General features: G+C 50.1%; 3 protein-coding genes across 3 annotated transcripts; 1 reads left to right on the top strand and 2 right to left on the bottom strand.

Annotated features, from left to right (window-relative positions):
* Nucleotides 1–2,736: 2,736 nt before the first annotated feature.
* Nucleotides 2,737–3,733, bottom strand: INS49_009955 (uncharacterized protein; the record flags this gene model as incomplete). Its single annotated transcript, XM_043170682.1, has 4 exons — nt 2,737–2,998; nt 3,062–3,354; nt 3,417–3,600; nt 3,657–3,733. The coding sequence occupies 4 exons, from the start codon at nt 3,731–3,733 to the stop codon at nt 2,737–2,739; spliced, it is 816 nt and encodes a 271-aa protein (XP_043025247.1).
* Nucleotides 3,734–5,139: 1,406 nt separating this feature from the next.
* Nucleotides 5,140–6,643, bottom strand: INS49_009956 (uncharacterized protein; the record flags this gene model as incomplete). The annotated part of the gene is made up of 6 exons (XM_043170683.1): nt 5,140–5,340; nt 5,408–5,528; nt 5,629–5,815; nt 5,905–6,177; nt 6,238–6,383; nt 6,453–6,643. 6 exons carry the CDS (start codon nt 6,641–6,643, stop codon nt 5,140–5,142), a joined length of 1,119 nt encoding a protein of 372 aa, XP_043025248.1.
* A 2,830-nt stretch (nt 6,644–9,473) lies between these two features.
* Nucleotides 9,474–10,226, top strand: INS49_009957 (uncharacterized protein; the record flags this gene model as incomplete). Its single annotated transcript, XM_043170684.1, has 2 exons — nt 9,474–9,727; nt 9,836–10,226. 2 exons carry the CDS (start codon nt 9,474–9,476, stop codon nt 10,224–10,226), a joined length of 645 nt encoding a protein of 214 aa, XP_043025249.1.
* Nucleotides 10,227–13,318: the final 3,092 nt, after the last annotated feature.

Genomic DNA, 13,318 nt, shown 5'->3' on the forward strand with positions numbered 1-13,318 from the left:
ACAGCTTTTCATGCCCCGTCTTACCCGGAATGGAAGTCTGGGACAAAATAGCGTCCTATTGCGATGGCAGTGTAGTCGCAGTCCATCTTCCTTCGCTTGATTTCAGCCCCGCTTGTTACGGCCAAGCCAAAAAGACACAAGCAGCAAATGTTATGTCCCTTTCAATCAAAGCGTATTGCTTAGGTTCCTGCAGGCTTGCCGGACCGGTACCTGAATGTGATTGCAATTTGCAGTAAGTCTCAATTTCCTGCTGCGTCAACCAACACTGTCAACATATTGCTACATTTCTGTCCAAGGCGTGATCCTCAAATTTGAAGTTTAGTCTTGCCATGGTCAAGTCTGGGATGCTTTGAGCCATGGATAGCCAGAACCCTATTGAGTTAATCTATGAACGAAGCCGTGATGCTTTGCTTGCCCGATGCTTCAGCGCTCAATACCTAGGTATCCATGATCATCCACGCAAAGTCACAAGGCTTTTGGTTCCAAATCAAGCTTGGTCTAAGCTACCTGACCATACCCCAGTTCTACTTCTACTATTATTTACCAAAAGGTTGCAGAGAGAAGCTTGATTGCCAGTGAAATATTGTTATTTTTGAGTCTCTTTAAACACCAATCAAGCAGTAAATGCAGTCTCATGATGCCAGCAGCATTAGAGAGAAATGAGCAGGGCGATACAGTATGGGAATTCTGAGTTTTTAGTACCTGCAAATGAGACAAAACTGTTCGTACTTACACCGTCATCTGATCTTTGCTACAGCTCGCCAGACGCCCCTTTTTGTGAATGAAGTTGTAATGCAATTCCGTGCACGTCCAGCACCTGCTTCCCCAGTAAGAGTGTTGCAAGGCTCTTTCCAAGTGAGTATTTAATCACGTGTCGAGGTTTCCTGATCAAGAGCTCTTCGGGGCCCTTCTCATCTTGATGCTCCACGCTAGCCACCACTCCAACATCAACTTTCCCACCCATCTTACACCACCAGAAATTGCAAACAAACAAACATTAAAAAGTAGCAAAAGACATGTCTCACCACTCGCAGAGCCCTCCACCTTCTGCAAACCGGACAGGACTCCCAACCAGAGTGATGACAACAACAGTGATAAATCATCGGAGCAGTATCCCTCGGTAAGTGGCACCTTGACACCCGCTGACGCGAAGTGTGAAAGCTCTGGGTGCTTTCAAGTCTACACTGTTCACAGCAAGACCATGACATGGATGGTTCTACCACGTTCCTGATACGTCAACCCCTCAAACTGCGAATGAAGCTGACCGCATGTAATGCAGTGCCACAGGTGCGACGATGATATCTACCCACCGAATGACGTGCTCCTCACTTGTGGACACACGTGGTGCAAGTTTTGCCTGAAAGACAAAGTCCTTGGCAGCCTTTAGAATCGGAACCGGTGGCCCCCACGTTGTTGCACCCCGTTGTTGCACCCCGATGGGAATCAACATAAGCAATCTGAGATCTAGTCTCGATGCAGGCGTGGTTCAGCGCATGGATGAGACCATAGAGGTGTTTCAGTCAGACAACCCCGTCTTCTGCCATGTTCCTCAGTGCAGCAAGTTCATCCCCGTCAATGCAGGCAGCGACCAAGGCCAGTTCGTTCGCTGCCCGAAGTGCGAAGAGCTTACCTGTGTGGAATGCAAGGCTGCAAAGGACAAACACATCAGGGCACACGAGTGTCCAGATTTGATCTCAAAGGAGGACAAAGAGCTTGTTGATAAGGAGGGTTGGAAGCAGTGCCCGAACAAGAGATGCCAAAACATACTTGAAAAATCTGAAGGCTGCGAAATGATGACATGCATATGCGGCACGATATTTCGCTTTGAGTGTGGTGGTCTGATTGACCATGGGAAATGTGCTTGTCCGCCATCAGCTCAAGGAGATGAAGGCGACAGCATACCTGAAACGGAGGCAAGCATTGAACAGGAGAACTTGGAGCGAAATTCGCATCATGGCAACCCGATTGAAGCCATTCCTGATCCCGAGATCCCAGAGGAATCCAGGCGGCACGGTTTTGATCGTGACAATGAAGGACACCGATGACCTGTACCCCTGAATGACACATAAGATGGACATGAAGGGGGTCACCGAGTTCTTTCATTTGGCATCTGTGTTAATAAGGCCTGCACTGGCAGATGTTCTCACTTGGTGGATTGCAAGGGCTTGGGAGAAAGGATGGCTGGAAGGTCAAAGATGTATGTCAACACGGGGATTCTGCAACGGCACACAGCCTAAGAATTAGCCTTCTAGTGTGCACATTGCATGCTGTAGGACAGCGGAAATAAAAAGAGCGGTAATCTTTCGAACAGGACCTCTTTGGGTCTTTTTTTTTTCAACCATCCCAGCCTGATGTCAGCCGCTGAAACTTTAGAAGCATGAGCAAGGGATACAATATTTGTTGACATCCACATTTCCGTGCTTACTGGACCGTAAATACTCTTCTCCTACGTGTATAAGAATATTCCAATTTTCATCAGAATAATAAGAGCATAACAGCAGTACACTGGCATTGAGTCTGCCCTCAATAGGCCTCAAGATTGCTGTTCTCAGACACGTATAGGTCAGGCACCCATCCAAAGGTTTCTACAGGTAGAATTAGATACGTTTTAGGATCCATTACTAATTGTGTTGAATCAGTCGTCATACATTGTTTGATGCTTCAAAACATCGAAGGAGGAAAACATCTTCCAATGCTGGTTGGACCTGTGAATCCAGCTCCAAGCCCATTGTCCCTTCACGACCGGTAAATCCAAGCACTGAAACCAACGATGGGAACCAATACTGTTGTGATCACGATTGCTGCAGCCTTTTTGAAAGAAGGGCCCAGGAGCCTCATCGTGAGGTCGTTAAACTCCTTCGGTGCATTGCCTCGAGGGTACTGTTGGTCTGGGATTGGCTTGCCAAGATGAGGGCAGATCTGTTCCCATCCAAAACCATTTTCCAACGAGAAATAGCACAGGTTATCCTTCGGAACAAGTCTCTTCACTTGATGAGTCCTACAAATCCTGGTCAGTTCCTGTTTGCTGTAGATATGTCGGGCGGACAATCTTGAGACTCACAGTGCCAAGTAATCATCCTTCATCATTTTCCTGCCCACCGGGTCGCTGGTTTTGCGCTCGTGGTACAGGACACGCAGGAGCATGACATGCAAAGAGAGGTATCTTCGAATAAACAGATCATATGTAGCCATGAGCTTCATCGATATCGCGTCAAGAAGCGGTTCCACGGTTCCCAGGATGTTTGTCACAGAAGTTGCCCACTTGTCGACATCGCGATCGACATGGATGAAGGTCGCGTTGGGGTAAGCTGCAATGATCTCTTCGACGAAGAACGCCGGGATCTCCACAAGTGTCTGGAGTGATTGTCAGTCAATATATCCCGGCCATCGAAAATTTGCCGGGGAGGAGGCCAAACATCGTAGTCAGCAAACCATTTGTCGAACTCTGCTTTGCCGTACGGCTTGCCAACACCAAAATATTTCGCGTTCAGTGCCTCTTCGAAGATTCCCATATGTGCTGTCGATTGAACAACCTCGTACATGTGATACGGTCGATACCCCAGCATCTGGAGGGCTTGGTACAAGGAAAAGGTTCCGGAACTGTATCCTGGTGGTCAGCGGCCTAAACAAGAAAACGACCTGGAACAGCCACTAACCGACTCCTGCTCGTCACGATGACTTTCTTCTCCCGCACATAGGCCGGTTCTGGCAGCAGGTCAATGAGTCGAGACATTGCTCCTGGATCTCGACCCTAGTTGTGATGTGCGATTTCTTAGTTGAGGGCTCGACAGGAGAGCGTCCTTTAGGAACCGTATGATCCACTTAGAGAGCTGTGGTAGGTGCATCAGTAACAAGAAACATGCGATGAAACTGTGTCAGTCTCCGAGATTGGACCTTTATACATTGCGTACTAAAATCCACCGGATGCGCTTTGCTTTCTTAAGGTTGTGGCTGGTGCCTCCGATATCCTATCCTTGACCGCATTACTGATGAGAGGAAGATGGCCGAGACCCGCTGGAACTCAGCTAATCCTTCCCAGAGGCTTTGCTCAGCTTACGCGCTGGTTGGTCAATCCTCCCAACACTCACAGCAGTGCTCCACCGGTGCACACCCTCTCTGCCAGCTGTCAAAGGCCAAGGAAAATTAAAAGGAACGAGACCTATTTTTATGAACCATGCTGTATCTACTACTTCGGCGCTGAGGAACAATCCAAGACTATATAAGCCTGGCGTCGTGAGAATTTGGTGCCAACTGCGGTCCTTGACAATCCGCCAACAACACATTGCGACCCTTGAAACCAATCTCGGGTATCGGCGCTGCTCTCGGACTTGTGCGTCGGATCGGGACCACGCGGGTATCGGTAGACTAGTTCTCAGCATGACCGGACCCTGTAGTGCGGCCGAGGACTTCCTGTTCGTTTGTTCCAATGCAATGTTAGCCTGATGCTGACACAGTTATAGCTTGAATAGCTTCGCACCATTAGCAAAAGAGGTTAGCAGAACCGCCCCATTTAGGAAGAAGGATCACCATATGAGATTCGAATAGGACTAAAACCGATTTACGAGGTGGAAGAATCAAGATTGCGTTCCATGAAGGATCACCCACTACCTTGGAGTCAGCTACACTGCATAAGAACCAGTACTTTGAATACACAGAGAGGGACCGATCTTACTTCAAGCTCAATGTACCGCTCAAGCCAGGGCCAGTCATTGACACTTGATGCCTGCTTAGCCCAGGAATCTGGGCCTCATCCCAGGGCGACCGAGCATATCGTTTTTCCGGAAACACGGACATTCAGCCATCACTGGCGCTTCCGATACCGAAAGTTGCCATTTAGCAAATGACAGCACATTGAGAATTAAGGACCAGGGGGCAGAGAGATGAGAATCAATTTGGTCACAATTTTGGTTCTGGCAAACCCATCCGCTCAGTGTCAAACCCAGGCCAACAGTGCAAGTTCATGCAATTTTCTCGCTTTCCTTACCGGCATTTGATGACTTAGACCTCATTTGCAATCTCAAATCCCATTACATCACTTTCTTGTGCCGTGGACATGATCCACAAACTCCACTATGTCCTGCCAAAGAACGTCGGGCACCTCCAGTGCCGCAAAGTGTCCTCCCTGAAAAGAGTCTATCGTCAGTCATTTTCCGGAGAGAAGGGGCTGTTCAGTAGTATTACCTTGTCGTGTGCCTTGAAAAAGGAAACCTTTCCAGTTGCTTCAGCCCAGCTCTTCGGGACGCTAGCCAGCTCGAGTGGGAACCACGAAGAGCCGAATGGCTTCTTGACCTTGTCCATGCTGCCCGATACGGCACGGTCCTTGGCGGTTGGGCCTGCAAGCTTAATGAGGCGCAAAAATTGTTGTTAGTGCTATGAATATTTCATCATCGGAAAGGGTGTCACCAACCTCGCGGTAGGGATAGATTGAAGATGGGTAGCATCCCGTGAACCAGTACAGGGAGACGTTGCCGAGGATAGTCTCGATGGAAGGTGTCTCGTCCGACCATTCAATCATCTTCTCGCCGATCCTGATGGTAAACCATGTCAGCGCCTCAGTTGCTCCAACGGCGAGCCTCGCAGAGCCCTTGGTTCTCTGGGATGGAAAGAAAATATAATTACCATGCCAACAAGGAAACAGGGCTGGCCCCAACCGCAAAACTAGCCGTGGCCGGCCTGGTGCCATGCAGCATTGCATAGGCCATGCCCGATTCCAAGAACTTTGCACCACGGTCAAGAGCGCGCTGCTCAATCTCCGTGGGCGGGGCGATGCCCTCACCCTGAGGCGGGTTCAACATCAGCATGTTGACGTGGCCGGCTGGAAAGAAGAGAAATGTCAGCTTCCTTGTCTCTTCAAGAAAGGGTTGACCGCTGTGAATAGGCTTCAAGGTGCCATGGGCAACTCACCGATACACTCGTCATACTCCTCCACGACCGTCTTCGTGATCATGGAGCCAATATCGCCTCCTTGGGCGATATACTGCTTGAATCCGAGTTTCACCATCAGCTTGTTCAAGATGCGGGAGGCATCAAACATTGTCATGTTCTTCCTGGTGGAGATTTTGGTGAAACCGTAGCCCGGCACTGAGGGAACGATGAGGTGGTATGGCAGCGACGCCGGGTCAGAAGCGTATTGCTTCTGGACCTTGCTCAGGATGGGCAGGAACTCCAGGAACGAGCCTGGGGCTGTTAGTACGGGCATGTCCGCTGTAGAGCATCTCACCATGGAATGGAGCTTACCAGGCCAGCCGTGACTCAGAAGAAGGGGGGTTGCATCCTTCTTCTGAGAGAACAGGCCCGCAAAGTGGACGTCGTACGTCTCACCGTCGTCCTCTACTGGGACCTTGAAGTTGGGAATGGCGTTGATGCTCTCCTGGTACTTGTGCCTGGACTACTGGTCAGTCTCGCTTCAAAGAACCAACACTGAATTCTCTTGCCAGTCATATGCCTGCCACTGAGAAATGGCATTGGCAACCCAGTCACGGCTGACACCGAAGCGGCCATCTTGTTGGCTGTTCTCCCAGGTGGCTATTGGGAGAGGGCGCTTGAGGAGTGTGTTGAGGGCGTCTATCTCCTCTTTCGGAATAGAGAAGGTGAACGGGACGAGGCCGTCGACCTTGTTCGGGGCTTGGGAGAAGTTGCTCATGATGCTGGTTGAGATTTCAATGATCAAACGAACGAGGTATTGGTGTCGCAGTGGCAGGAGATGTTGATGCCAAAACAAGTGTTGAGCAATAATGCGGGTTGTTGAAATTAGTATTTATGTCCAGGAGCGGGGGGCGGACGTACGGTTTGACTTGGGCTCCGAGCGGTCCGTCACGCTGATCCGCATGTTAATGATGGACACAAGTGAATGGCGGAAGAGGTGGGACTGGTGTAGCTGCTCCACGATTAACTCCGTCTATGCTACAGTATTCACCGGCGGCGTTGCACTGGTCTTCATGCATCAATCCTTCTTCTGCTGGTCTCTCACCTTGGCACTGCTGCAGGCAATTGATACGTGCTAGTGATTTCTGCTTTTCCATGCGGCACAAGCAGACTGCTGGACAGTTCGCTTAACAATGCATAAGTGGAGTCCTTGGTCTAGCATGCCCTTGCAATGTGACGCGTTGCGGAGCACAATCACATTTCCGGACTTAACGCTTGCCTAACCAGTACTTAAGGTTTCGGATCGGTGATGTTAGGAAGCACCGATATACCCGCTGCATGTGTAAATCGCACGCATGTTCACCATTATAAATAATGTCATTAGATACACCATGAGATGAATAACCGTGATTGTCAATATCGTCTCCCTCTCAGATCTATGGATTCGTTATTTCTTGCTTGTTCTGAGACTAAGGTTCAGCCCGGCTTCCTCCAACAGGTACAAGTGAAAATCTGTCCGCCCTTCAAGGGAAAATATTTGCTGCTCTCACACGACATGTGTGCTACTTCACTTGTACGTTTAGTAACTACCTGTGAGGTGTAACATCCAAGTAGCACGGGAGATGTGAATTCGCTGTGTTCTTGACTACGTAGTATTCTGTTTAACTGTTGGAGTCTTCATACAGTATTATTGAAGGGCTGATCAAGAAATTCTAGACTGCAATCACTGTCTTAAGAAACCACCATTTTTTGCTTCGGAGCACTAATCGACATCGCTCATCTTCGTCGAGCTCTCTGTTGGCGCTCTCATGACATACTACCAGACATCATGCGATATATCATCATCATGTATCTCTGAGCATAAGGGGCCCTACGTAGAATCCTCAAGATTGCAGGCTACTGAACAAACTCGCTCAATGTTTATTTGGTCGCATGTTGAAGTGGCTACCATAGTGGCTTAGCTATGAGAGGTCGACTATACTCAGGTAAATATATATTCATTGGGGGGTCGAGCTAGTAAGGCATTGAACTTAGCTTGATGGGAGCACTAGAAGTGAGAGATCGCGTGGTTCTAAGTTCTAGACAGATGCCCTAGGGTGTATCTATATCAAAGAATTTCCTAGAATTTAACTTTTTTGAGGAATGTTTGTGTGCAAATTGCGTGGCTAGTTTGATTCGACTGCATATATCATAATATCAATCATAGTGCACTCGCAAGCAGTAGTGACGAATGCTCAAATTACCACGGGTGCGGTTTGGCACTGGTTTGCGGTTAGAGCATAGTCGCACTGCTTCCAGCCGCACTGGCTTTCATGCATGTGCCGTCCATACCTAGCTTTTCCCAACCAGTCGGGTGTGCTTTCTCTAGCAGTAACAAGTATGTTGCGGGTGAAGCACCGGTCAGCACTCTCAACCTCTTACGTCTTTGTGTCACCCTCCAAGACTCGCACCTGAGGTATGCCCAGACTGACTGCTGTCCTTGATTCCGCAAGTGCGAGCTCTCCCTCATTGAATTTCTTCCCTGTTCTGCCGTCAGACCACGTCCATTCTGCTCACACGGGCAATGCACCCGAGATAGCCGTAACAATATCTACAAAACAGACAATCGTTGTGTAAATAGATCCCTTATCAATCTTCAGCCTCACAGGCAACATTACGCAGTTCTCATCGATCGGGAACAGAATCCTGAGCTCGTGCCGATGCGTAAGGCCAGTAAGGATGTTGGCCGACGACGTGAAGCTGCCGGTTCGAACGACATAAAAAAATTTGAAACTGCCCACAGCGGAGAGGGCAGAGCCTTGCAGGATAATTATTTCAAAGGAGTGCGCCAAGCTCTCAGTTGAGGTCCTCGGTCAGATTGCAAAACTGCGCATAAACGGCCAGGAGTTGCTGCTCAAATTGCGCACATTACGTGTCTCAGCAAAATTTTGGTGCCAGGAGAAAGAAACCGATGAGATGCTAGCGAGCCTCATAGCTTATGAGGCTCGTCTTCGTGCCTGGTGGTTTCCCACAGGTATTTATCAGCATAGCTACGCTTAATCACCAGCCAGAACGACGCGATATTTGCTATCCGGACTGATCTCGACCAAATAAGAAGGGAAGCAAACAGGCTCTAAATGGGTCAATCCATGCTTTCAGGGTGAGAGGCCGAGTTGACTCAAATCATGACAAATCGAATCTCTAGATAACTTGAACGGCTGTGAGATATCCGTCCGCAGAGTTATCCTCGAGGACATTGCTTAGAATTCTCGCACCTACTAAAACGAAACAAGCCAGTTGAAGCGCCATAATCGTGTCCTAGAAGTTTCCATATTTTACTGCGTTTATAGCCGGGAGAATAAGATCAAACTTGCTCACACCAAAACTCCACGCCAAAACTATACGCCAAAACTCTTGAGAAGCTATGCAATAGTACAAAAACGAATTTCCGCGCGTTGCTAGAGATGGGAAGGGGTGTATACTAAATACCTGCCAGTTTTCAGGTTGCTAAGCACGCTGCTCATGTCTTTTCACGACAGGCAGGCAGTGGCAAGTCTCCGGCCTTGAAACACGTCGCATCTCATCCAGAAGCGAGATATGGCCAAAAGAAGCGGGCTGGCGACCAAGAGATGGTCATTGCGAGCCACTATCTCTGGAATACTGGCTCCCAGGCGCAGAAATCGCACGAGGCCTTGTTCCAGACCCTGCTGTTCCATGTTCTTCGGAAGACACCTAAATTCAGCGATGCGTCATTGCCTGTAAAACTTGGTCTCCAACGAACCCTCAGCTTGAGCCAACCGAAAGCACTTGTCAGTAAGCTCCAAGGAGGGGATCTCGAATGCTGCTTCTGCTTCTTCATTGATAGGCTGAACGAGTACCACGGGTGCCGAAGAGGACATCATTCGGGTCATTAAAGACCTGCATACCCTCCAATCAAGATCTGCGTATCCAGCCGTCCATAGTCGGCGTTCTTGGCTGAATGGAATTCAAGCCCACATTCGCTTCGCAAGCAGGACTTCACAGGAGACGACATAAGTGCACATTTTCATGAGAAGGCAGGCACCGATGTCAAGCTCCAGGTAGCCTCGATTAAGGATCCTGAGTGGCTCGACCAGCCGCAGACGGTCGCCGACAGAGCCGAAGGCACTTGGATCTGGGTGCACTTCGTGGTCCGCGACCTCGTGCGAAATATTAGGGACAACAAACCATTCGAACAATTCCACAAGCGGATCGACTCTTATCTGAACAACGCCAAGAAACGGCCTGGTCTCTCCTGGACTGCTGCTTCTGCGGGGCTCACGCGCTACGAGGGAAGATCCTGGGGATCAACCAAGGCACCGCCCACGTGTCAATGTTGCTGCAATCTTCGGTGGGGTGCGTGATCCTGATGTTGATTCAACCACAGGGGGCTGTGCAATGCCTGTGTTCGTACGAAACATCAACACAATACGGCTCTTGCTCATGACCGAAGTTGCTCAATCAACAGGTCTATGAGTCCATTGGTATGCTTTCTACGGCATTTGTCTCAAAATTGGACGAAATGTAATGCGCAATCAAAACAGATCGCCTTGTATATTATTTGTGAGCTGGTCTAGCGTGGAATACATATCTGCATCCAAGACCAAGAGGACCACTTGGGTACAAAGTCAATCGTCGGGTTCGTTCGCAACAAGCCCGGAGAACCTATAACTGCTTCCTCAAGTGGAGGTTGAAAGAGATAGTTCAAAGGTGTCAGGAAGGAAAAGGGAGACATTCTCAATTTCTCGAAGCCACCAAAAATACGAGAACATGAGGCCCGGTTTGCAAGATTGCTAGCTTGGGCGAGATGGTAGTCCATGTAATATGCAAAACAGGGATCAACTCGTCCTTGTTGACAGCGGTCTACATCAATGAATTACGGTAAATGTTTACGTATTCTTCTAAGTGATTATCAGCAAATGTCCTCATCGCCAGAACTGGTGTCTGTGGATCACAGGCGGTTCAGGATTAACAACGCATACACTATGACGCACCCCAGATCGAGGGTCACGGCGGTTTCGCACAAATAACAGGACTGAAACTAAGCAGGCACACTGCGTGAATATTTCCCGCAATTGATGTGAGGTGCCATCTCCAAATCGTAGCCGTTCGCTCGGCACACCTCAACACGTTGTTCAATTTATTTGTTTTGGTTTCGTCACGTTGGTTCTCACCAACCTGCCGAGCGCACTGTTCATCCTGGAGCCCAGTCAGAACTGATATTCCCGCTTGGAATATGCCAACACGGATTCTGCCATTGAAACAGCCGAACCTTAATGCTGCTTCGGTCCTCCTAACCCAATGTGTGGATTTAGCGAGCGCACACTTTCCATTCGTCACTAGCCAAAGGTCTCAGGCAGGCTTGCACAACGGCTGACCACCACAGGGCACCAATTATCCTGGTCTTTCCGAGACTGTCACACTTATTACGTGCTTGCTTCCGAAAAGCTGCGGCAGTTACATTTTGTACTTTACTGAACACTGTGACTGGAAGACGGTAAATTCGGAATGATCTGTTGAAGAGCGTGGTGGGACCCACTTGTTTCCAGAGAGGAACATGCGATCCAAACCTAAGGACTGAAAAACAACTTGTTGTGAAATGTACAAAGTACCACACATTCCCCGGCTTTCCCCCCTCAAAGCAGGGCTAGAATTCCAACGTTACACTTACGAAATAAGGTTAATTCTAGTGTACGGAGTAGAAATGTTCTCGGATGGAGTTTGCACTCTGGGGGGACGGGGAGACACGGGGTAAAAGTCTGGGGATTCAGATCCGATTCCTTCCGAGCCCGACTAGATCCGTTAAACTTCACGTGTTCTGGGGTAGCCAGGGGTCCCTGAGGCCGTGTTAGAGAAAGAATACAACTTTGTAAATTTCGAGAATTTGCGCCAGTGTTGCACTAGGAACGGTAGTGCACGTATGGTCTAGAAAATATTTCTCAGACGAATCCAACGTCCGAGCCTGATCTGCAGCTCTGTCATGCAGTCGAACCCGTGGGCCACGTACTAGAGCCGGAGCAGGGAAGATACCTGATGTGCGCATGCTCAGCGATCACGGTATAGCATGGCACATGAGCCTCTGCTGCCCTCTTTTTTTCTGCAACAATGCTCCCACACTGCTGTAAGAAACTGCCGTTGATTGTCCAAGTGACCTTGGACGATCGTGCCTGATACATCAGAGGCCAGGGGGTGGTTGGCGTTGGTTGACGGGATCCTGCGCTCGTTTCCATCGCGGGAATTGCGGATTCATCTTGGCGTGGTGGTCGCGTCTAATCTTTCCCGACCAGAAGCTGGCCATCCAAGCCATGTAACATGGTCGTAGCCGAGCCGTCGTATCGATCGCTGCTGACTGCAGCACCGCATCGCCTGACCGCGTGGTTGACGAGTGCTTGGCGGCGACCCTATGGCACTACTTCGGACAAAAGTCGTTGCACGAAACGAGATGACGGTTCATTTTCTTTTGATGCGCTGGGCCCAATGGCTGTGGATGCGAAGTGTCATCGCACCGCGGGGACATCAGGCGGGCTAAACTTTGCTTTTATCACAGCGAGGGCTGTCCTATCAATGGGATCTGTCTCTATCTGGGGATGTCGTCAGCCCCGGAAGAGTCAGTCACCTGTTGGGCAGGCTGATGGCTATCAATTACCACAATAATAATAATAAGCCCCAGGGGGTGTCCAAAAAGCCGCACCCGGGATGTGGCAGGCTGCAGATCACGGTTGTCACTTGGCCTCGGCGGGCGGGCGCTATGACGGACAGGGCATATCCTACTGGCTGGTGGCTTGAACAAGCTCTGCGGCTCTCTCGTCTCGCGCCGGCATTTCTGGCGTCGTCGGAAGCTGACGTGGCCAGTAGAAGCAGCACCGCGACGGGAGAAACGGGGGGGGGGGGTGTCGAGCAACACACCATCCGGACACACCGCTGGATGCAGGAGATCCGTAAACGGGATATAAATCATGACTGTTGCATCGCCCCCCAGACAGATCTGGGGCCGCGGCACCGTGACAGCATTGCAGGCCCAGGGAAGGTTGGGGAGGCACCGCGGGCGCCTGGTGGAAGATTAGCTGCTTTCCTGGAAAGTAAGGCCGAGTGACATCGGTCTGTGCTGTGCCACGGATCACCGCGTTCCCAGCAAAAAAAAAAAAGCAAGCTTGGAAACCTGGACATTGCGAGAGCGAGTCCGTCTGCGCAGGTGCCATGGCCGACCGAATGGTTGGCCGACACCGCCCTTGGGCCTCCTCGGCTCGTCTGTCTGTTCGTTGGGCTCTGCGTCACCGGGGGCCCGGTCTGCGGGACGAGGGCGAGGTGATTCTGATGTCAAATGCCTGGGCGTTTACGAGAAGAGAATTGGCAACAAGTGGGCAGTTTTTCTGGTCTGGCGTCGTGGAGTCGCATGCAAGGCCGGGCCGTGGCGGTCGACACCGTCAGACCGTTGGGGCGCGAAACAGGCGAGCAT

This window comes from Diaporthe citri (assembly GCF_014595645.1).
Source record: "Diaporthe citri strain NFHF-8-4 chromosome Unknown scaffold_4, whole genome shotgun sequence".
Classification (NCBI taxonomy): Eukaryota; Fungi; Ascomycota; class Sordariomycetes; order Diaporthales; family Diaporthaceae; genus Diaporthe; species Diaporthe citri.